This window comes from Leptosomus discolor, chromosome 1, assembly GCF_034619465.1.
Source record: "Leptosomus discolor isolate bLepDis1 chromosome 1, bLepDis1.hap2, whole genome shotgun sequence".
In the NCBI taxonomy this organism is placed as follows: Eukaryota; Metazoa; Chordata; class Aves; order Leptosomiformes; family Leptosomidae; genus Leptosomus; species Leptosomus discolor.
This window is the reverse complement of record NC_141391.1, coordinates 102219802-102242738: the sequence shown is the minus strand read 5'-3', so window position 1 is coordinate 102242738 and position 22937 is coordinate 102219802. Positions and strand designations below refer to the sequence as shown.

Sequence of the window (22937 nt, the reverse complement as noted above, 5' to 3'; positions counted from 1 at the left end):
TAGACACGGAGTGAAACTGTCCCTCCTTAAATCAGAATGCCACGCATCCCTCTTGCTTTAAATAAGGGGCTATTGCTAAACTAATAATTTCCATTCTTTCTCGGTCAATAAGCAAGGCTGAAGCCCATGCTGGTTCTCAGTCAGGGCTGAAAAAGCAACTTCTGTTGCCCATACATTTCTTCTTGCCTGCAATAAGGCATACACAGTTGCAGTCAAAGAATAACACCACCACCACAAACAAATGGTGATATGACCTCAATCACAATGTCTGTAGAAGGGTTGGACTTAATTACTGAGATGTTTTAACAAACTAATCTGTTTTCCTGCTTTTTAAAATTCCTGGCTGAGCCTATACCTTCTCATTATTGAAAAGCAAATGTCCTCAGAAAATGGGTTGCCAATGAATGAAAAGCTGATAGCTAAAAAAATTCAGTCTCAGATCCAGACAAAAATACTTTAGAAGACCCAAACTTACTATGGGAGAGCAGTGAACCCCCAAATTTCTACAAAACCCATGGGTTTTGAAAATGTCGTCATGGCAGAAGCACTAGCACTGTCAACACAGTTGAGCTCTGTTAGCTTCCCGGCAAGCCATCCCAGGCAGCAGCACGCCACCCCAGGCTCAGCCAGCAATGCCTTTTGCAGATATGTCTCAACCCAGCAAAGTCCAGGGATTCCTTGTTGCTGACTCCTGTTGGTCATCCAAGCCCAAATCCTCTGTCACACACAAATAAAGATGCCAGATGTCAAATGCTCCATCTTGCTAAGGTGAGATCCATGTGTCAAGCAGCAGGTTTTATTTAGAAAACTGTATATAGTTATAACAAATACTTTCACCAAGCAGTGGCATTCATTTGACCATGCCATTCATAATGCAATGACTAACAGATTTCCTAATTTTAAGCCTACTTTGTTTGTTCCACACTAGGAAATGGAAAATGTGAATTCCTGTTGTTCAACTCTTGTGCCAGATATAGTACATTATTCCTTTTGTTTGGAAAGTTTCATTTCCAAACACCATCCATTACTCAAAACGTATTAATGCAACACGTTTACCATCCAAATAGTTTCCAGCAGATCTCACCAACAGGACGTTTTTTCTAGTGTTATGACGAGCTACGCTCATGTCAAAAAGCTCCACTTGGCATCACCTTTTAACCCAAATGCTTTTTTAAAAAATAAATGGGATTCTTGCCTGTTCAAGAGCTTTAACTGCCAGCGATTCGCTACCTGTGAACATCACAGGAACAGTCTAGACAGCGAGGACCACTGGAAACTACTCGTGTTTTAGCACCTTAGTCTAGGGTATTTTATCTGAACCAAAAGTATTTGGTTCAAATATTAGAGAGTATTGCAGGCTGAGTTCCCAGCTGCCCATCCCTGTCCTACACCACCCCAACAGCAGCTCAACTTCTCTGGGATGTTTTCCTCCATGGTACGCTGATGGGAAAAAATGAAGCGATCTGAGATCTACCCTGATGAGTGTTTGGGAATCACCATGCACACCCTGATGTGTGGGGCAGACCAGGGTGCCCCTGAGGCCATGCATCATGGGGTGCCTGTGGCCACCATGCTTCCAGATCTGTCTGTAGGCAGCTCTTACCAGCTCAGGCACCATGGTTCCTTTCAAAGACTTAGTACCATTGCCATCATCCACAACCAGAGGCCGGTGACCCTGTGATTGCCCTTGCCCCTCCTGGCCCAGCACCAGAAGCAGCAGGTCTCACCCTGTAACGCTGAGGAGGAGAAATCAGGTATTTGCTGTGCATTGCCCCTCGGCTTTCTGTCCTTAACCAGGTACCCACGCTGCGGTGTCAGGAATAACAAGGGGCTTGCCATGACAACGGCTGTGAGGTGGATGAATACTTGAATCTTTTGCATAGATGCTGCTGCTTGTTTGTAACTCTCCTCCACCCAGCTCTAGCAAAGCTGATCTTTAATATCCTTAGCATATCTCATCCTTCACAAAACTTAATAATGCTTCTGATGGCAAATTAATTAGACGCATTGACAGCCATGATTTAATTGTTGGAGATGAGACAACCTCTTGAAAAAAGTTAAAAAGAAAAACATACCTTAAAGTAAAGCTTTCTAGGACAAAGCAGTAGCATGAAAACAATATTTCTGCTTACTCTATCACACCTAATTTCATCTCATCACTCCATCTCAAGTTCAAAATTAAGCACTTAACGTTTCCACAAAAGAGAAAAATGTTCCCATGTTTCATCTTCTTTTGAATGTCATCCAAAGAGTCATGCACACAATTATATCAATAGGTGTTTGTGATCTGAATGCTGCTGTATCACACTAGTGAATAAACCAGGACATCAAAATTGCTTAAAAGTAACAAGAAACAAAATTCAAATTGACCCAGGTCCTCTGATAAAAACGACACAGCAAGTACCTATCTGGCATGTGGAAAAATAACCAAGACATCAATCCTTTCTTTTTTGATTAAAGCTGCAACATCCAAACCCTCAAGTGGGACCAGGGTCCCCTTCAGCCCGGTGCCGTGTGAATGCAGCCCCACCTCTCCTTCCCCAATACCCAGCCAACAAAATCAGTGATGCTTCCCATCTTTTGCACCCCATCATCTGATGCCCCATGAGACACTCTGCTCATGCACATGAGTCCTTCCCTTCTGCAAAACATGCCCCTGGTGAACAAGGGCTGCCCAGACCTTCCCCCTTCCCGCAGCAGTAGCAGCACAGTCAGGTCTCAGCAGAGGTGGCCTCGCCTCTGCTTGACAGGGTACCCTGACAGCTGTTGAAGGGCAGATTCATGGCTGGGGAAACCTGTTTCTTCTCCACCTCCTCTCCAGCGCACGCAGGACTTCAGATGGGAAGGGGTGGAGAGGCACTGCCAGGACTTCCAGTCCCTTATACTTAGGGGAGCCCCCCGCCTGCCTGCTTCTGCCAGATCCAGAGATCCCTGTGCCACTGCTTCTGCTATCGCTGCTCCCAGGCAGCACCAGACAGCACTGCTGTAACTCGCAGTAGCATCCTCACTGACAAGTGGAGCATCTATACTTAGAGGGAAACTCCGATGACTATGACATTTTATACATTTGGTCAAAGGCAGCTTTTGTTATTTTTGTACTTTACCTTCATAAAGTTGTTTCTTGAGTTGGTTTTGTTTGTTTGTTTTTACACTAAGATCAATGTCAAATTACCTTGCAAGCATTGACACTTGTAGGAAAAAATATTGCCAGAGAAAAGTTGAAAAAACCCTCACAACTAAACAAACAGAAGAAACTACATGCCAGGACAGGTAGCAACAAAAGTCACTATTTAGATGATGTAATAGTACAAAATTAATCTTTTAGTCTACTTCTAAGGTCACCTTTCTGTATGCTTTGTTTTTAAATCTGAGCCGCTGGGTATCTGGAAGGAATATATAGATCTTAGATCACCTGCTTAGGGTAATGATATTAACACCAAGACCAAATGCACGCACTGATGAGGATGCAGATGCTCTCTTCTCAGTAAGAATTCCCTATCTGAGATGGCTGGTGATGGTGAGAGAACCTCATCCTTTAACATCTTCCATTGCAGATTGGGTCAAGCTGATGTATGTTCATCCCTGTGCTGAGGCAATACAGTCCTACGAGCTGCTGCAATCCTGCCCAAACACTTTCACATTAGTCCTCCTGTTTAGAGGTTTCCTTTCTGCTGCATGACCATAGCCAGATTTTACAGATTATAAAAATACATTTAAAGAGCAGGTATTTACATGGATTTAATTTTGGAGTTGATGCATTCAGCACAGGGTCAGCAAGAGCTACCTTGCTGCCAGTAGGCATGACTCCCACTGAAATAAAGGTCATGGCAAGGCAAGAGCAACTGTCAAGCAAGGAAAGATGGCATGACCAAACTTTCTGAACAGAGACAATCCTTTAGCTCTTGATGCACAAGAGGAACCCCAGACATGACAGCAACAGCCTTCCACACCACACTTGCACAAACTGTAGCCTGCAAAATTCAAAACTGATGGGTTTTTTTCCAAAACCCTGAGCCAGGTGCCTGCACCACCTGCCACAAGGCATGCCTCTCTCAGCAAGCACCCACTGGCCAGCCTCTAGGTATTAGGCAGCTCACAGGCTAACACCCCAACACTGTTCTTTGTAGAACACCTAATGCCAGCCAGATGTGTCAAACCAAAGCTTTTTTTTTTTTTCTTTCAAGGTGGGGCAAAATTTACCTACTTGCCCAAACAGCAATCAGCCAACAAAGCAAGCTGGATTGAGGGCAAGGTGAGTGCAAATAAATGGGGATTTTTTCAGCTAAAGAGGGAAAGAGTGTTTCCCCCCCTACTCCTCCTAACTCCACCCAAAGCAAACCAAATACAAAAGCCTTCTGTTCAGTCTTCGAAGTAAAAATCCCCTAGCATTTGAGTTTATTTGTTGTTAACTGAGGTTAAAACTGTGGAAATACATTGATTTGGAAGACAAGGACTCCAAGCATGCATCTATGACCATTTCTGTTGTTGCACATGCACAGGGACATCTCTTCTGCTCCATTTTCCATACCAATGAATAATTACAAAGAAACACAAAAAGAAAGAAAGATATGGGGTAATTCCCTTTAAGATGATCCCAGTACACTCCACCTGGCAGTCAGGAAATTGCAGCCAAAGATGAAAAGGAGGGGATAAGTTTTGTGGTTCTAGCCCTGGCCCTTTGAAGTGCTAAGAAACAAAGGAAATGGATTTTCCCTGGTTAGAAAAATGTTGGGGTGAAACTATCCAAATACCATTTTTCATAGTCATAGAATGGAACTGCACTGGTGGGAAAGAGACAGGGTAGCACTTTAGAGCTACAAATCTGCAAGTCACAATTAAAAGGCTTTCAAGCAGTCGAGTTCAGCTTTCACAGGAAAACTCTTGTTGGCAGCTGTAAGCATGACTTGTAGTTGTAAGAACTTGATGCCTGCTGGGTTAAAAGTGCTAGCTGAGGGATCTGAACCTGCCAGGGGCCCAGCAAAGCGTACAGACTCTCTCCCTCCCACTTCCCCAAGGGGAAAGCTATGTGCTTGCTCAGGAGATAATGGAACAAGAAAATTTGCGAGTAGCTGTTTGTGCTTGAGGATCCATCTGCTGCACCAAGTAGATATTTGATGCCCGTTTTAAGACACACAACATGGGTGTCTGATTTGCTGATAAAGGAAATTATCATAAGAGGCTGGATGCTCACACACTTGCAGGTTTGGACTTCACCCAAATGAAAAGGTTGACCTAAGTTGGAGTCAGCTCATTGTGTCACCGAGACAGCTAGCGCAGACATGATTCAACAGTAGATGAGCACAGGTGTTTCATGCAGTTGGTTTTCTGACGTGTTTACGTGCCTCTAGTAGTACCCTGGAAATATTGCTGCCATGTTGGACAGAATGGACACAGAGCTTGAAAAGAATTAAGACCTCTGAACAGACCTTGTATATGCATCGAAAAGTCATCCTACGTTTTCTACCAAATGCTTTAAAAGCACTTTAAAAGCTTCGTGACTGCAAAATATCATTTTAACCTGTAACAGATATTTTTAAACCAATTGTTCCACAAGCAGCAGGATGAAGGAAACTTGCTTTCCTATGGACTGCCCACTCTACAGTTGGATTTATTCTGTGCTCCAAAAAAACTCGGAAAATGGTAGAAGTGTTCCAGGAAGGCAAGACACTTGCGTACATTTCCCTCCCTCTTATTGCTTCCCAGCTGCATGTCAACTTTCTGGTCTCTTTACACCTTTGCCCTCATTAGAGGCACTAGCAAGCACCTCTCCTGCATCCGGCCAGATGGCAAGATTACCTGCAGTATAAGCTCTCCACGTGGTCTCTGTCTGAAGCCCTCTTTGTGGAGTTGGAGCAGAATTTGCTGCGCCATCTGGCAGTGTGTAATCAAGTGGAGCACAGGGAAATTGAGACGTTTGGAAGCAAAGTAGCTAGCATCTGCAGATAGCAAGCAGCCGTGTAGCCAGCCAAGCTGTGGTGTCATCGGCAGAAGACTGCCATTTCCAGATCCAGGCTCGGTGATTTTGCAACGTCAGCTGAGGAAGCACTTGTTTTTACAATGACTGGGGACCGCGCTACTGTTCTGTTTGACTAACAGTAGCAAAATGGCAGCCTTCTCACTTCCCACTCACCCTAGGCAATAGGTGACAGCTCCACTAGTGTGTCCTCGGGCTATGAGTTATCCTGTGGGTAACAGAGCAAATGCGTCTCTTCAGCGCGTTTCCTTTTCTGCCAGCAGCCAGCATCTATTTAGATGCACAAACAGTTCTGCACGACTCAGCTGGCCAAATGAAGGCATCTACTGCTGAGGAAACGAACAGTGCTGGCATCCGCTGCCTACACCATCCCTCTTATTGTTCACCACCACCTCAGACAGTCCAGCCTGCAGAAGTGACACTTCTCAGAATTTAGATCAATTCTCATCTGCTCTAGGGTATAAGAAATTAATTTTCAGTAGGACTTAATTTTCAAAGTGTTCTGTTAAATAGCCCCGAGAGCTTCCTCCATGCAGCGGAGCTCAGAGCCAAGCCATAGACTGTTTCTATCAACACCTCACTTGTGCTCAGTGACTTATTCTTTCTGGCCTCCTCTGTGTCTTGCCTCACATGCCTGGGTGTCTTGTCCTCTGCTCACACTGTAGCTCAAAGTTGCTTCAGACAGAGACCCTCTGGAGCCTGGTGTTTGCAAAGCACACGCACCATTGTGAACTTCAGTGAATGACAATTAATCATAGCTTTCAATCTGAGCGGTTCTTCCCTCCTTCTCACAGCCCGCACATCTACCACAGCCCTCAGCAAACTTAATATCTGATGAGCAACGTACACAGCAACACCTTGCTTCCCTACTGATGTTCTCGGACATGGAAACTATGCTATGCATAAAAAGAGTCCCAAAACGGCTCTGGCCATTGGATGCATAAGGGAGGCAAGGGCAGAAAGATCAAGTACTGAGTGGTACTGTTACCCAAATGCATTTTGGAAACCTTTGGGAACAGAAGGAAGCTGCAGGACATGTGAATGAGTTAATTCATTGCCATGCTCTATGGGGAGGAAAGATTGGGTATTTACTACTAACCAGCACAACACACCCCCAAAACAGTGCCAGTTCCTTCCCTGGATGGTTCCACAGGCTGACAAAGCATGGAAAGTTCTTGCTAAATGTCTCTCCCACACAACACAATTTGGCAGAGAGATTAACAGCATAATGTACTGTACCTTCTTTCTAATCTCATGTAAAAATTTTGACTGCTAAACCACTCTCCTTAATCAGCAGCAAGCCATTAGAACCGCTCCTCAGCAGGTACGTGCTGAAACACTGTACTGTGCTCAGCAATCTTCTTGACCTACCTACAGGAGCTATATTATTGCAGCACTAGCCTATAATTAAGGTCATGTCAAAGTTTCCATTCTATAATGCTGCCCTGAAAGGAGAGAGTATCCAGAGCTGAAGGTATCCGGAAAACTCATGGCTATTCATCAAATTACTTGGGGCTTTTGTTTAGGGGTTGTGTTTTTTTTTTTTTTTAAAATATTTTTAAAAAATAATATAAATTGTTTAGTATGTCTGAGACTTCAAACTGAATACCTAGCTTTGACTCCCCCAAATGAATTCAAGACCTTACTGGTAGGTACAGTCCTATGTCCCTTCTTGAAGATTTCCCGCAGCATAAACTGCATTATTTTCACAAGCCTGAAGTTTTTCATTTCACCTTTCCTCAAGAGATCTAAGGCAGTAGAAGTCTTCACTCACACTACCAGTCCTCCAGCACAATTAGGTTCGCTTTTCCCTGTTTATTGTGAGCCCACCGCATCTGACTTCCTTATGGTGCAGCAACACCGGTCCTTCAGATGGTGAGCTCAGCTATATAGTACAGAACATGCATGTATGTGTACCTGCTATCAGACTCAACTGTGTATTCTCCTTAAAGCATAAAAAAAACCTCCCAGAAAATGCCTAAGTCCTTAGCTTTAAAATTAATCTAAGAAATTCTATTTGCTCGTACTTTTAAAAATAATACCATGGTTGTTCTTGGCTGAACTTTGAAACACATTGATCCTGATCAGCAGCACCAGGACTGGTAAGGCCATCAGACCTATCCACCTGGTTAAAGCTCAAGCGGTGAAGGAAGATCAATGAAATACAGATGTGCAACTGGAGCATAAGAAATAGAGGCTTACTCTCAGTGAACCTCAGAAATTAGGAGAGTAGGGAGTTGAGAGGTACCTGGTACTGTGTGAGCAACCTGGTGCTGTGAGCATGCGTTTTGGGAGAGGAAGGTGAAGTGCCAGGGGCACAGCTCCAGCTGCTGGATCAGACCTATTATTACAAAGATGGTCAGTGTGTAGTATTGCCAGTGGATATGAAGAACCTAGAGGATCCACCGTGAGGAGGCAGTCGTGAGGGCACTGAGGAGTAGTGGGAGAGGAAGTTTGAGCCAAGCTTGCTCTGATGTCCATGTCAAATTCTCCCTGTTTCGGTTTTTCCCTATACACAGACTCCTCATCTTCCTCTCAGGAATTTCTATTGCCTGTCTTTTTCCTAATGAATTCATGCAGGCCTGGCATAAGCCAAGGATCCATGGTAGGCATCCGGCTGTCTCACACTCCAAGCTGCGAGGTGACTCTCTCATGACCAAGAATAACTCCGGTTGCTGCATGGCACCCCAGTTAGTGAGAAGTGAGAGCGTGACAGATGCCAGTGCATGACCTGAGATGTGTGACACTCGGCCACCCTACTGACTAGCCCAAGACAGCGGAAACGATGGTGGCAGTCCCAGGTGCGGTCTGGTGAGGCCATCTTCTCATCCAGGAACTACAGACTAGACAGAGGGACAGTGCACCTGCTGTGCTCACCCCTTTCCCCACACACCTGCCTTGCAGTTCTTAAAGTGGCTTGGATCTAGTCATGGATCAGGTCACAGATCACCCAACCATCTCAAATACAGCAGGAAAACAGCAAAAGACACTAGTGACAGCTGCTCTGTGTTCACATTTCCTCCCAGGTTTTCTAATTCCAAATCAGTTCACCTGCTCCTAGGATTTCCTTCTGTCCTCCCTCTGCCTCTTACCACCTTTTCCATCACAGCATGCTCCCTCTCTTCCCTCTGTCTCACTTTGACTACCACTTGCTCTTCCTTAAAATGTCAACATAGGAAATTTCATTTAAAAAATCAAAAATATCTGGAGCAATGGACTTCAGCGTGCAAAAATCTCTTCTCAAAAGCCTTTTCCATCTCTTTGAATGGAATCCTGTGCATGGCTGAGGAAATACAAGTCTAAGTTTTTCGGTCTCTAGAATAACTCCAGTACATCTAAGAAGTGCATCTTAAGACAGCTTGGGCAGCTACCTTGTTTCAGACAGTGCCACCTTACACAGACTAGAAAAGCAATTACAGGTAAGACTTTACCCTGCAGCATTTTATTTTTTTTTTCCAAGAAGTAAAACTCCTTCCAGGTGTCCTTCATCACAGACAAACTCATTTGCCTTCAGCCAGAATACTGCACATTATGATATGCAATAGTTTTGACCTTCAGTATCAGAACAAGGAAGATACTGTAATTCCCTCTCACAAGAGCTATATTAGCATGTACATTCTCTCTGCATACTCTCCCTCCTTTGAACAAGGTATGGAGTACACACAAAGCGTCTAAAAGATACGGTTTAGAATTAATTACTTGGCTGAACAAAAACTTCCTTGCAGCCTTTAGAGTTCACTGGCTGACTGCTGCTGCAATTCTCAAGAGACCAGAAACAGCACTTTTAGAAACATTTGAACAGGACATAAGATACCAGAGGGACACTGAGAAGATACAAACATTGAAAAAATCTGTCACTTTCTAGAGAAGTAAATGCACACAAAATCTCCACATATTTGCTCTGGTAAAGTGCCAGCTGACTGCTGGTTTGCTTGTCCTTACTGAGCAGGGGATCGACCAAAACAGGGGTGAGGCCCCTGGCCTACTACACAGCACCCAAACCATTTCAGTCACCGCTGCATGTAACAAGCGCCTCAGCACCTTGCTGCTTCAAGCCACACCAGGCCAGCGTGACTAAACCCTGTTTCACATGAGCAAAATCTTAAGAGTGGAAAATGAGAGGTACAAAGGGATGTGCAACTGCTTTTTATGCCAAGTCGTGTATTTCCCCAGCTCAAATAACATCAAGAAATTGATTATTACTTTACTTATCATAAAGGCTCAACCCAACACAGTTCAGGTCCCACCCTGGAAAAGGCCAAAAAAATTCCCTGCTGCTGTTAAAGGCACTTTACATAGCTGCTCCTTTTTGTATTAGCCTGACAGTAACTCATACTAAGAAATGCTTTTGGATGAACTCACCTGTTTAAGTCAAATATACCCTGTGAATTAGCATCACTTTATATAGTGGCCACAAAGAGCTGGGCATCTGAACTTCACCTTTCACATTTGTAGCCAGCCAGTTTTCACCGTGTGTCCTATATGCCCCATTAAAGCAAAGTTTTAAAAAGAAAAGTTGACAAAATAGTTTGAAATTTTTCTCATAATACTTTAAACACATCTGTGACTATGTAACACTAGCAATTTTTACTCTCGTCTTCATTGCACATGTCATATCACATCATATCACATTTTAATGTGATACAAACAGAACTATATCCCAGATAGTTTCTACTCTCTGGCATAAAATCATACCCCACTTCTAACAGGTAGCTTCACTGCTGGTTACACTTCCTTTGAGCTGGCGCACTTAAATATGAGTTAGATTAACACTAGTTTGAAAAACTATGATATCAGAAATCTGCAAAAATTACAAGCATTAATCATCACTGCAAGCCTGCACACATGCCATCCTTTTATAATTTGCTCTTTCTGTTATGTGAGCATTGCAGTGATGACTTTTTTCAGTGATGAAAAACTTCTCTCCACTGAACCGCTACACCTCAGCATAAACAGCCCATGTACAAAATGCCTTATCGTTTGGATTAACCCCGTGTTACAGTATGCATGCTTACTTGTGTACAGGGATACCCAGAGATGCACAAAGTTACTCAAGTATCAGAAGCAACCTTACTGTGGAATACTGGACATGCATTCGATGTCCTTTTCAGAGGTTATAAAACACAAACTATACAAACAGAAACAAAAGCCTTCAAAACCTGTACTGCATCCTTGTGGCCTTCTCACAAGTTGAGATGTGAAACTACCTGCAAGCTATCCTCCAGCAGTTAACCTCCTCTGAAAATGAAGATTTCTTAGCAGGCTGCTTCAAACACTTTGCATAGGTGAACTTTTTCTCATGAGTGATATCAACAAAATTAAGTAGAGCACAGTGTGCCACATTGCAACTTACTGCTAAAACGGCTTATGATTACCTTTAAAAAGTATTTTGCTACAGGATTTCCTATACACCACAGATAGGTTTCAAATCAACCATATTCAAAGGGATCAGAGACAAGGAATACTGTACTTTTTTAACCTAGTAGTGAAATTATTTCTTTTCTGCATCTGCTATTGCGATGGGAGCCTTAGCTAGAGATTGAATTTTGAGTTTTATTCGGTAGCATGCATTGACATTGCTTGATATTTAGCTCCACCTATGGGCACCTCCACGTACCTCTTTCAATTAATTGAAATTAAACAATAGTTTAGTTATGCTTTAAGGCTCTAATCACACAAGTCTCCCCTGCCCCCACCCCCAAAGAAAAAAAGTAGATGCACAATTCTGTTGAGAACTGCACTGAACTTAGGGTGTAAGTTATTGCTCAAATCTTACAGCACACAAATTGGTTAATGGAGAGGAATGAGAGGAAAGGGGGCAAAAAGCAACCCAGGCAACTGCATTTTAGAAATGAAACAAACAAACAAACGATTCAGGATCTTTTTTTAGAGAATATACAAGATTACTCCCTTATTTTCCAAGGCATTCCTATTCACTGACTCTTTTTAAAGTCATGAGAAAGTCAGACTATTTTATTTAATTTTCCTGATGAGACACACACTGTAAGGAAACAACACTAAGATGACTTCACCAAAATCCATTTAAAAGCCTGTCAGGTTTTGAAAGATGCATTTTAAAGCTTTAGAAGAATTATTACAGAAAAAGTTGAAAAGATCTTTAGAACCAGGGGAGATAAGTTTATGACGTAAGGGAGAGGGGAAAGTAATGATGGGATTTTGGCAGAGACCTGGCAGTATGAACTGTCAACCACTGAAATGCACAGAGGAAGAGAGCTGGAAGGGGAGCTCTCAGAACATGTCTAAATCTAGCAGCTTCCCTAGGCACGCCAAAAAGCACAACACATTCCCACAAAGGAAATACAAATCACACAATGGTAATGTCTACCTGAATGATACTTAAATGACCACTTTAGCTTTTCCTCTTTAGCGCTCTTAATAGGCTTAATATTGGAGTAACTCCAAATATTCAATCAGTCAAGAGACATAATGCTCAGTGGCACAAAAAGACTCAAAGACAGATATATTTTCTACCTCTTCCTACAGATTTCTGCAATACCTCAGTAAACCCTGTTTTGCAAAACCTTTTAACTCAAATAGTGAGCATCCAGATACAAAACTGACCAAAACTGATTTGGAAACAATAAAGCTGTGAGCAAAACACTGGCTACCCACTGAAACCCTCAGTATCAAATGCAAGTACTCTGAGATATAAGGAGTCTAACCTAACTAACAAGCCAAAAAAGTTGAAAAATAATTAATAGGTAATATACATTAGGAAAAAAAAAAAAAGAGATACAAGTCAAACTCCTGCCAATACTCTAAGGCTTTTTGCAGATTTGTTTATCCTTGAATGAGCTTCTCCTCGCTGGACTTGGGAAGTGGTAGAGTAGGACAGACATCAGGAAAATTTCCAGAGATTTGGACAATGGTAGATAGCAGCCAGCATTGCACTCATGAGTCTGACTTGTTCCCAGGCCTACAGAAGTATTGAAGTTATCACATCACACCCTATGAAATAAGGAATTGATTATGGCTTGGCCAGAGGTACAGATGCACGGCATCAGGACACAGTACAACAATCTGCTCCAGAAAAATACATAAAGGGTAGGCATGTATAAATGACAGCAGGAGACACACAACACAGAGCAAACAGAAAATCAATAGCATTTCATTAGGATTAATAAAGGACACGACACCTTGGTCATCAGGTGAATATAGGAAAAGTTCTTAGTTGCACTTCAGAGGTTTCATTCAAGCGGGATGTGGTAGTAATGAAACTGCAAACAAAACAAATTCCTGGCATAACTTCAGTGGCACGAAAACATGCACACACTCAAAGTGTAGGCAGGTCCACACAAAGTTAAAAGCAAAAGTTAAGGAGATAGATAAAGGACCTGCTTGGTAGATGGTACACAATGAACTCCAACATATAGGAAGTAGGTCAAAAAAAAAAGTAAAGTGGAAGAAAGATTTCAAGATAGGACAAAGTTCCAAACCCCAAAAAAACCTCGCCCCAACAAATTCACACTCTATGAAAAGGATTGAGACTACAAAGTGCAAGGTATAAATACATAATCACCCCAAATAGGAAAGTCATTATTGACAGACTCCAAATCTAGGAGCAACAGCAGGACCAGATAGAAGACTAACGAAAAATTTCCTGTTGGTGCTCCCCTCGTGCTGTGCTACAGCATGCAAGACCTTTGCAAAACCTTTCTAAGGCCTGTAACAAAGGTCTGAAGCCACAGACACTGAGCTGTGCCTGTCCTTGGACAAGAGAAAAGGTCATTTCAGAAAGACCACCTAGGAAATGCTTGTAAACCTCAGAGACTCTTGGTCTTTTGGAAATACGGAATAACATCTTGCAGAAGAAGGGCAGGGGTGGGAGCAAGAAACTACATTAGGAAGAAGTGGAGCTCCTTTGGGAGACAGAAAAGTCCAAAACAGAAGGGGTGATAAGATTGTCAGAAGTGACAAAGTGCCACTTGGAGCCTCTGTCCCTTCCTCCACCTGTTCAACCTTTCATACTTAAACTCTCAATTTTATTTCTTTTCATACTGTAGATTTTGTATACCACAGTAAAAAAAAACAACTGCCAGTTACTAAAAAAAAAAAAAAAGGCAGGAAGAAAAAAGGCAAGATGACAGAGATGCCATGATTTTAGATACATAAAAACAGACCAGGTAACTGACAAAAAGTGTGATAGTCACTGCTTTGTCAATGGAAATTTTGTCAGAGAAGATAAATCCAGTCCTGCCAGACGCATCCTGTCACCTACTCAATTGAGTCACCTTTGTGGTCTTGCTTTATTCACTGCACGGTATCTCAAGAGATGTCTTGTCTTTGTTATTATTGGTTGTCTTGTTTTCTTCTTTTTAGACATCCAAATATGAATTACTAAAAGCACTAAGCAGGTAAAATTTTCTGCTAAATGTTTCTAAAGTGTGTTGGGCAAGCCAGGATAAAAGCAAAGATGATAGAACTGCAACAACTGAACCCAAGACCTAGCAAGTGAAATTCTGAACTTTGTCTATGCCTAGAGTAAAGGTCTACCCGTTGCCGCCATTCTGTAAGTCTGGAACTGCGAGAGGGTTCGGGACATACCAGAACAACCAAGCTTTGTAGATACAAATCACAATTTCAAGTTAAATGACTTGTCTTCCCCAAGACATTCTTTCTAGTGCGACAACAAACTTGACTAGGCAGGTGATTACGCCCAGGGCAAAATCTGTGCTGTAACTGTTAAAATGTTATGAGAGCGTGCTGCTGGAGTTCATTCCTTCCCCGCCCTTGACAAGTCTGGACAACACAAGAACAACAACTAAAACAATTGTCCAGTATTTCAAATATCAAAGTTACTACACTTGTTGCTGCTCTGAAAAACAAAACCTAGAAACAAACTTTAGTCGTCCATGCTGTTGAATTCACCTTGGTAACAAGGTCCTTACTGTAGTCACACAGGCACAAATGCACATCCAACAATAGGAATGCGTACCACTAAGCTGGCAACGAGTCTTGAAAAATGACAAATGCTAGTGATGACTTACAGATTTGTGGAGATTCTGCATGCTACCCTTAGGCGGAGGACAAGTAATAAAACATGAGCTACACTTCCAAAAAGAAAAACAAATGAGGTCTTCTAAGTAAAGCAGGATGGCTCAGTTGGAATTGCTGTTCCACCTTCTATCTTTTGTTAGATCACTTAAGGACCAAGTTATTTCAGTTACCCTATGCAGGAACTCTCCTGGATGGGCCTGCTATTGGTGAGCAGTGGCACTTCGCTATTTCAAGCCACTTCTGTGTACAGAATGATTTCTTACAAACATCAGTACTTCCCAGTCATACATAAAGAAGAATGATGAGCATTAATATCAATAACTCCTTTCTGCTGTGAAAGGATTTCTATCTATATTGAGAGCAAAACCTTCAATGCATTTTTGCACAACATGTTTTGCAACACAAAGACTTACAGTTACTAGGTAAAGCCATTTAAATGCTGATATATTTTCATATTCCAAGAGCTTTAAAAATGGAATTATTCATGTTGAAGAAAACTGGTAGGGATATTATGAATGCACAGAGATTATTATAGAATAGCAAGATGTTGATACCTTTATCAGGAAGCACATCAACTTCAGGCACAGAAGAATCAATTTTTAACAGGAATATTCTGGACTTTATTCATTGGTAGATTCTCATACTTGGATTGAGATCATGCAAATCTCTTAAGCAGAAGGCTGTAAAGCTTTTCTCTGAATAAATTAATTTGGTTGGTAAGGATGTGACCTGGGACAATATTCTTACCTTTTTCAAATCAGAAGTGTTTGGAAGCTTAAAGTTCAGATCTTGGCACAAAATCTTCAACTAGTTGCATGCATAAACACCACGACATTTACAAGAAGACAACAAAATATTTTAATTTAAATATGCCCCATACTATACAACTGTATAAAATACCAACTAAGCATTCATTTGAACATTAAAAAAACCCAAACAACCAAACAAAAAACAAACAGAAGAAGCAAGCAGCACACTGTAGTAAAAATAACAGAAGGTGGCACAAGCCAGGATATACAACCAGAAACACAGGCGAGTTACTGTCTCACAACCTTTGTTTACAACTGCCATCAGAATGGGAAACACACTGTATCCATCCCAAGCCTTCCATGCTTTCTAGTGCCCACCTTATTAGGCAGATGTCAGTGTACTAAAATGACAAAAACCATATTAGTATTTAACATTGTGGGTTTTTTAACTTAAAGGTAGCACTGCTTTCTTCAGATTGCCAGGAAACAGAACAGCAACTACCTGGATTTCTAAGGCAAAACTAATGTTTTGATTGGTAATCATGGAAAGACAGAAAAAGGACAGAACAGGAATTATTCCAACAACTTTAAATTGAATGAACTGCAACACTAAGTCCAGCCGCAATGTGAGAAACATGGAAGATAATCTTGGAAAGGCTTAAAGGCAGTTGTGGCAAACCTACGTTTCCCTCCACTTTATTTTGTGTGCTAATAAGCAGTACATGTATCCAGCTGATTGTTACACCTTAGTAACACAAAATAACCTCATGCACCCCCATGTCCATGAAACATGGCTCCAGCAATACATGGCATTATCTCTTCTTAACACTGTTAACATGGAAAGAGTGCCACTTGAGTTAGGTCCAAGACAGACACCAAGAACCAGTGCTTGTTTTGGTTTACAGGGCATACTGATCAAAACAAGATCATAATCGCAGCTATTACTGAAGTTAAATATATTCCTGCTCTCTGTAGTCACAGGATGTCAATTTCTGTTTTGCTTAGTGTAATGGCAGGCCTTCAATAACACTGCATTTACACTGCACCACAGCTTGGAATGGCTCTGCTTACATCTTATTTTTTAAAATATATATTTATTTAAAAAACAAGGTGTGAACTTGGGCATTTAAGTCAATGTTTGCTTCAAATGGCACAGAAAAGATTTCTTTATATTAACTCCAGCTACAAAACTCATTCTCAGACCAACTGTGGCAAAAGCAAATCAACAGAGAACCATGCTTTTATTTCTAAAAACACGCTGACGAGCTTCAAACATCCCGTTTCTAAAACTGTAAGTGATGTTTTCCCACAGATATCAGTTACTATCTCTTAAAAAAAATACTGAAACCTATTTCAAAGTGAGGATCTCAATTTTAAAAAACAAGTAATAAAATACATTTCTGTCATCTTTCTTCCTCTAAACTTGTATCTCATGAGCTACTGTCTTTAAACACTAACATATATAAAACCCTAAAGCTTCTCCCACATATATCCATTACTTAAGTATGCATCATTACTTGGCATTAAGCATTTCTAAATACCAGCTTATTTTTGAAGCAAAGCTAAGAAAGTTTATATTTACGGACATACAAAGCCAGTAGAAAAAGATACAAGTGTGCAGCTTATAGAACAGTTCACATCAGGAATGAACGAGGAAAAGGCACTCCATCTCTCTGCTGTTCTACACACTGTGTCCAATTTTTCAATCAGTTAAAACTTTGCTCACAATTTAGATTCAGTACTGAGTAGAGTTCATGTCTCTCCGTTACCTTTTTTTTACTGAAAAATTACATTGCTGTGAATATGCAACATTAGCTTTATTTATATTTTTTTTTTCCAAATGAGAAAGTCAAAGCTACCGAACAAATGTTATTGAAGATATAAATTATTTAAACTTAAATAATTTAAAATCAACTTATTTAAACAACTTTCCTATTGCACATTTTTCCATTTCTTTGCCAGATAAAACCCTATATAGGCATTTAAAAGGTTAAAATTTTAAAAGCACAAGTTACATAGCACCAAAATAAGATGCTGAAGAAATTGTATGCCTGCTGGAAAATGAGTGCCAATAAAAACAAATATAAATATATATGTATATACACATCTAGTATTAAGTCCAGGATGCTGAGATAATAAATACTTTAAACAATTTCCCAGATTTCCAGAAATATGTGAGAAACTATAGAAAATAATGCAAAGTTACTTTAGAAGACCAAGAATACACATGCACAAAATCTATTATAAGAAAAAGGTTTACAATTCCCATACTTTAATCTTTAAAACCACCTCTGTTATCGCTATGTACTTCACAAAATGACTAGCCTATTTGAGGATTTATGTGAGTCAGAACAAAGAAAGCTTCCCCCAGTTGCTTTATAATGGAAGAGCCTACAGTACCCCCCAAAAAAGAAACCTAGTTTGTCCTGTTATGTCTCAAAATGTCATCTTCTGCCTATCTTTTGTCCCCAGTGATCTGGGAACACACTCATGGCATACATCAACCTGCAGCATCAAAAATAAGGACGAAACTTCCCATGTTTTTTTCTGAGCAAACTTATACTGGAATTTCTCCTACTATAACTGCTGCAGTTGCCACCAAATCTGTGAACCGCTGTTTCCACAGTAAATGTTTCCCTTGCATATGTCTACTTGTAACCCTTGGAAAAACAACAGCAGTTCAACTTAAGTGGGTAGGAGTATAATCTGGCCTTCTCGTCTGAATAATTTTTGGTTTGGGTTTCTTTGTTTCTTCTTCCACGTCGTTTTCCTGGTCACTCTCACATACGTGGACGACAACACTAGGAGTAGTGTCAGTTGCAGCATGTAGCTCATACTTTTCTCCTGAAAGTTAAATATTAACAAAACTGGTTAAAAAGGATCCATTCTGTAGAAAAGTATGAAATAAATTACTAGAAAGAAAGGAATACATGAAAACCAGTAAGTAATACACTGATGACAAATCCTGATGCCACAACACATTAGATGGTGCAGGCAGGTGCACTGCCAACAGTCACATTTACCATCCAGAAGTATTTAGGTTCTGTTTTCAGTGCAACACAGCTGAGCTGCTCTCTTAAAAGCTAGTTTACATAAATTACCCTAAGCATTCAAGAAAGCATTCTACATAAGGAGTTGTAAGGCTTCTTGGTGGGTTTTTGTCATTTTGAAGCGTACAAGACTATCTATCCACTGTACCACATTCAGGAAGACTTTGGTTTTCTCAATGACGGCAAAACCACAGGATCTTCCTTCCCCCTAAAAGCTGTCAGTGTTAAGCAAGCTGGATGCAGTCCTTCCCACCTCACACAGAGGTGCTCTAGCACTGCCCTGGCACTCTGTGAAGCAGCAGAGCTTGACAGCAGGCTTCACGCATGTAAAACATGAAACATTTAGATATAATACAGACAGTGTGTAGAAGTGCTACGATACAAATTTTGTTGACTACTGATCTGAAATGTGTTTTTTCCATAATATAAAGAAATGCTTTGAAATCCAACCAGGTGTTAAGGAATTCTAATCTTACATTAGATCAGGGAAAGAGCAAACTATTTCTTTTCATCACTTCCCTGATCAGCTCCCCTTAATTTTTTTTTCTTGTTACTTCATACTCCTTACCCCTCAGTGGAGAGAACACTCTCCATCAAGACTACTACAGTGATCTGCACATCAGCTGTTCAAAAGAACTAACAGCTGTGGCAAGGACACTAGTGGGCCAAGGCTCTGAATTGGTCTCTGCTCTGTTTCCCGAAGAAATTTAGGAAGGAGAACTGCCACAAAGAGCAGTTCCATAGAGAAAAAGGCTCTTGCCTCCAGTTCTTCAGAAACACACAAGCCACTGTGCTACAGTAACATCTGCTTGCTCCTTAGTACCAAGTCATTAACTCTGTGTTCCAATGAACATCACAGTCAAGAGGCAGAGCTTTATAGGGCTCAACATTCACAATATATATGAAAAATCTCAAGGGAAAAAGGATTACAGATCTGCAAAATGAGCTTACAGCAAGGCATCTCAGCAACAGAGCTTTCAGGAGAAAAAGGACCAACTTTTACTGCTTACTAAGCCCACAAGTATTTATTTTAAGACCTACAGGTTTCTTTTCGGTATTGCTAAAACTTAAAAGGAAAGCTTGTAGTAAAGAAAGCAGCACCCATGAAGCAAGTTCTGAACCTTCATAAAATCAGCAAGCTGTAACATAATTTATTTATCCATTTCATGTGTTTCATTAAAATCAACTTGTATCCGACAAGCATAGTTTTATGGGACTTTTTTTTTCTTTTTGAAAACTGATTTCAGGAAAACAAAATCTTTGATAAAAACATTTAGTACCTCAGCAGTATTCTTGATGGATGGGTTTAAAGACCTACATGCTGGCTCATACATTTAGTTTACATATTTCGGGATAAACAAATTATTTGTGTCAGAATTTTATACCTCCACTTCAAACTATAATATCTTTCCTATAAATTGTTCTTGCCGTTAATTCACACACCATTTAAAAGACAGTATTTATTAAAAATGGGCAATAAACCCCAATTTTTATGACAGCATAAGCATAGATTTTTGCCCCTCCACAAACTCCAAAGGGCTGAATTTTCATAGGTAACAAGAATTCTGTAGTGGTTTCTGAAGTGCACGTTATTTTCACTAGAATCTTTGGGTATCACTGGCATCCAGTCAACCATAAACTACTACATAGAAAGATGATGCACGAGGAGCTAAATGTTCCCTAATCTGGTGGGTGAACAGGTATATAAAAATACTACAGTAAAATGATTCGGACTACAGTTTTTATTGTCTTTGATAGTGCTAATAAGTGCAGCCATTTTTTCTTTCCTCTAAACTTAATAGAACAGTTGCAAAAAAGTTAAATCATAGTTGTAGATTTTGGGAAATATAATTTGCACCAATTCTCATTAAGAACGTTGTCTTAACTGAGGTATAAAATGACACGGAGGGATGTGATCACTAACCACTGAAAAGCAGAGCCACGTTTAAAATGAGAATTCAGTTTAGTGGAAATTTACACCTATTTCTGAAAGTAGTATTCGCGTTAAAACACAAATAGCAGGTAGAGCTGTTTCTCTTATCTGTGGTGCTATTTATTTTTTAATAAATAGATCTATAACCAGTTTACACAGCGTGGTTAGCTGAAGCGACAAGCAACTTAGGGACAGCACTGGAAATAAGAGGTAAGTGTACATTCTCAGTATCGTCTTTAGTTTGCACAGTGGGGGAAAAAGAGGAACCCAATATAAACTTTTTTCCTTTCCAGGGTGAAGCTACCTCAAAGTTTCCAGTAAATGAATACATTGCAGCAGATGAAAACTAGAAAGAGCAAGGAGTGGCAGAAACTTCTCCCTCTTAACTTCAAAGGAAAATTAGGTTGATACTGACAGTTTCCAACCTACACATACTACTGTCTCAGATGTAGAGGTAATTTTAGCACAGAGCTACACAGCTGTCAGCTGGTTCACTGTCTTAGTCTGAAACAGGACCTTCCCATCCCTTCAAAAGGTATCTAACTACACAATTGCCTCTTCATTTTTAGGAAGCTGCTTCTTGAAAATTCTGATGAACAAGTTAATTTATTGAAGCAACTTTCATGCTCTCTACAAAGCACAAAAAAAGACCACATTGTGGAGGTCTGGGCCCTCCGAGTGACCCTTTGGAATTACTATGTGTGTAAGAAAACTGCTGTTTACTAACACTTTCTCTGGTATTACAAATTTAATTACTAGATAGTAATTAATTTGAAAAGTTCTAGAAATTCAGAAAGTTTAAAAGGTGTTTTACTCAACCAAAATTCCAGAGTTTCTACTCCTCCTTACCTGGTCCTAACTTGGAGATAGCATATAAAAGGTCATAGTTAATAACTGGAGTAGCATCTTCTACTTGCTTCCAATCAACAGGTGGAGAGGCAGGAGGTGAAATCAAAAACTGTTTGTCTGGATTTGGTGGTGCCAAATGTGAGCTTCCAATGTGCAAAGTCTGAAAAAAGCATAAAAGCCAAAGCTGTTTCACTGTTATCAATGAATCCATCATTCATGAGGAATTTTAAGGTTTGGATAGATGTTATGCTGTAACAGGCACTCAAGGTGGCAGCATGTAACTATATTATTGAAGGGAGCTATATGAAAGACCCAGTATACAGGATACAGACAAGCCACCACATTCATTAACTCTGATGAAACATGCAATGAAGTATGCACATCTGCATCTTCTCATTATGGAGTTTTACAAAAATTCCACCAGAACATATCTGTCCTTAAAATACTGAAGTAGGAGAAAGCTGGATATGGGCTTTAAGGCCTAATGACAAATGGTGTTGAAACTCATTACCACGAGTGAGAGTGGTGAGAATTCTAGAAGGTATATAAATAAACTGGCTCCTTCAGGACTGTCCCTAGGGACATCTGAAACAGACACACATAGATTAATTTTCCCATTAAATTTACGGAGGAAAATACACAGCAGCTACCAAAAAGCACCCAGATTACTAGAACCTGAGAGTTTCACATCTTTAGCAGCAGACACTAGCCAGCTACAGAGCTGCACTGATGGTGATCTCCAAGTGCAAACGTGTGCTAAAGAAACCATTTGCAGTAGTGAGAGCAGGATCAACAGGTAGTCCTGAACGTGCAGCTTTACACTTTGGGTTCCCTCCGATAGTACTTGAGCGAGCATGTGCGTGCGTACTGTTGGCAGAGCACACTTGGCTTCCCCCAGCCCATTAAACTCTATCTTTGACTGTGCTGATTACTATCATCTACTCCCTTTCCCCAAGGTTATCAAAACAATACAAAGGGAGACATCGGCAAAACATGCAACAGACTCCAAATACCTGTAGCTTTGGAACAACCTGTGATTCCCTAATCAAACTGAAAAAAATAACCATGTTCATTAGCATGATTGAAGACCTACAGAAGCTTATCATGAGTTAAGTTATGCTCTAGTACATTGTAAGGATAACCACAAAAAAACCTTACCTGAGCAAAATACAGTTTTATTTCCTTTCCAAGGAACTCTGTCTTGTGCAACTGGATTCTAGCATCTGCTGCAGATAAAGGGTTACTGAAGTTTATTCGTACTCTTTTGAAGCTCTTAAAATACTGAAAGGTGATATCTCTGTCGTATGTTCTAAACAGCGATTCAAATTTGGCCTGAAAAGAAAGGACCAGAGAAGAAAGTGAAT

The 22937-nt window shown here is 40.7% G+C and overlaps 1 protein-coding gene across 3 annotated transcripts in view; it reads right to left on the bottom strand.

Moving 5' to 3' along the window:
* Positions 1-18368: 18368 nt before the first annotated feature.
* The window catches only part of RCAN1 (regulator of calcineurin 1), a 38995-nt gene continuing 34426 nt past the window's right edge, over positions 18369-22937 (bottom strand). For all 3 annotated transcript variants that reach the window (XM_086460365.1, XM_009957326.2, XM_009957327.2), the window contains exons 2-4: positions 22732-22905; positions 21574-21733; positions 18369-18585 (exon numbers count right to left, since the gene is read on the bottom strand). In XM_086460365.1, the coding sequence (XP_086316491.1) occupies positions 18422-18585; positions 21574-21733; positions 22732-22905 (498 nt within the window). In that variant the 3' untranslated portion in view covers positions 18369-18421. The remainder of the gene's footprint in view (positions 18586-21573; positions 21734-22731; positions 22906-22937) is intronic.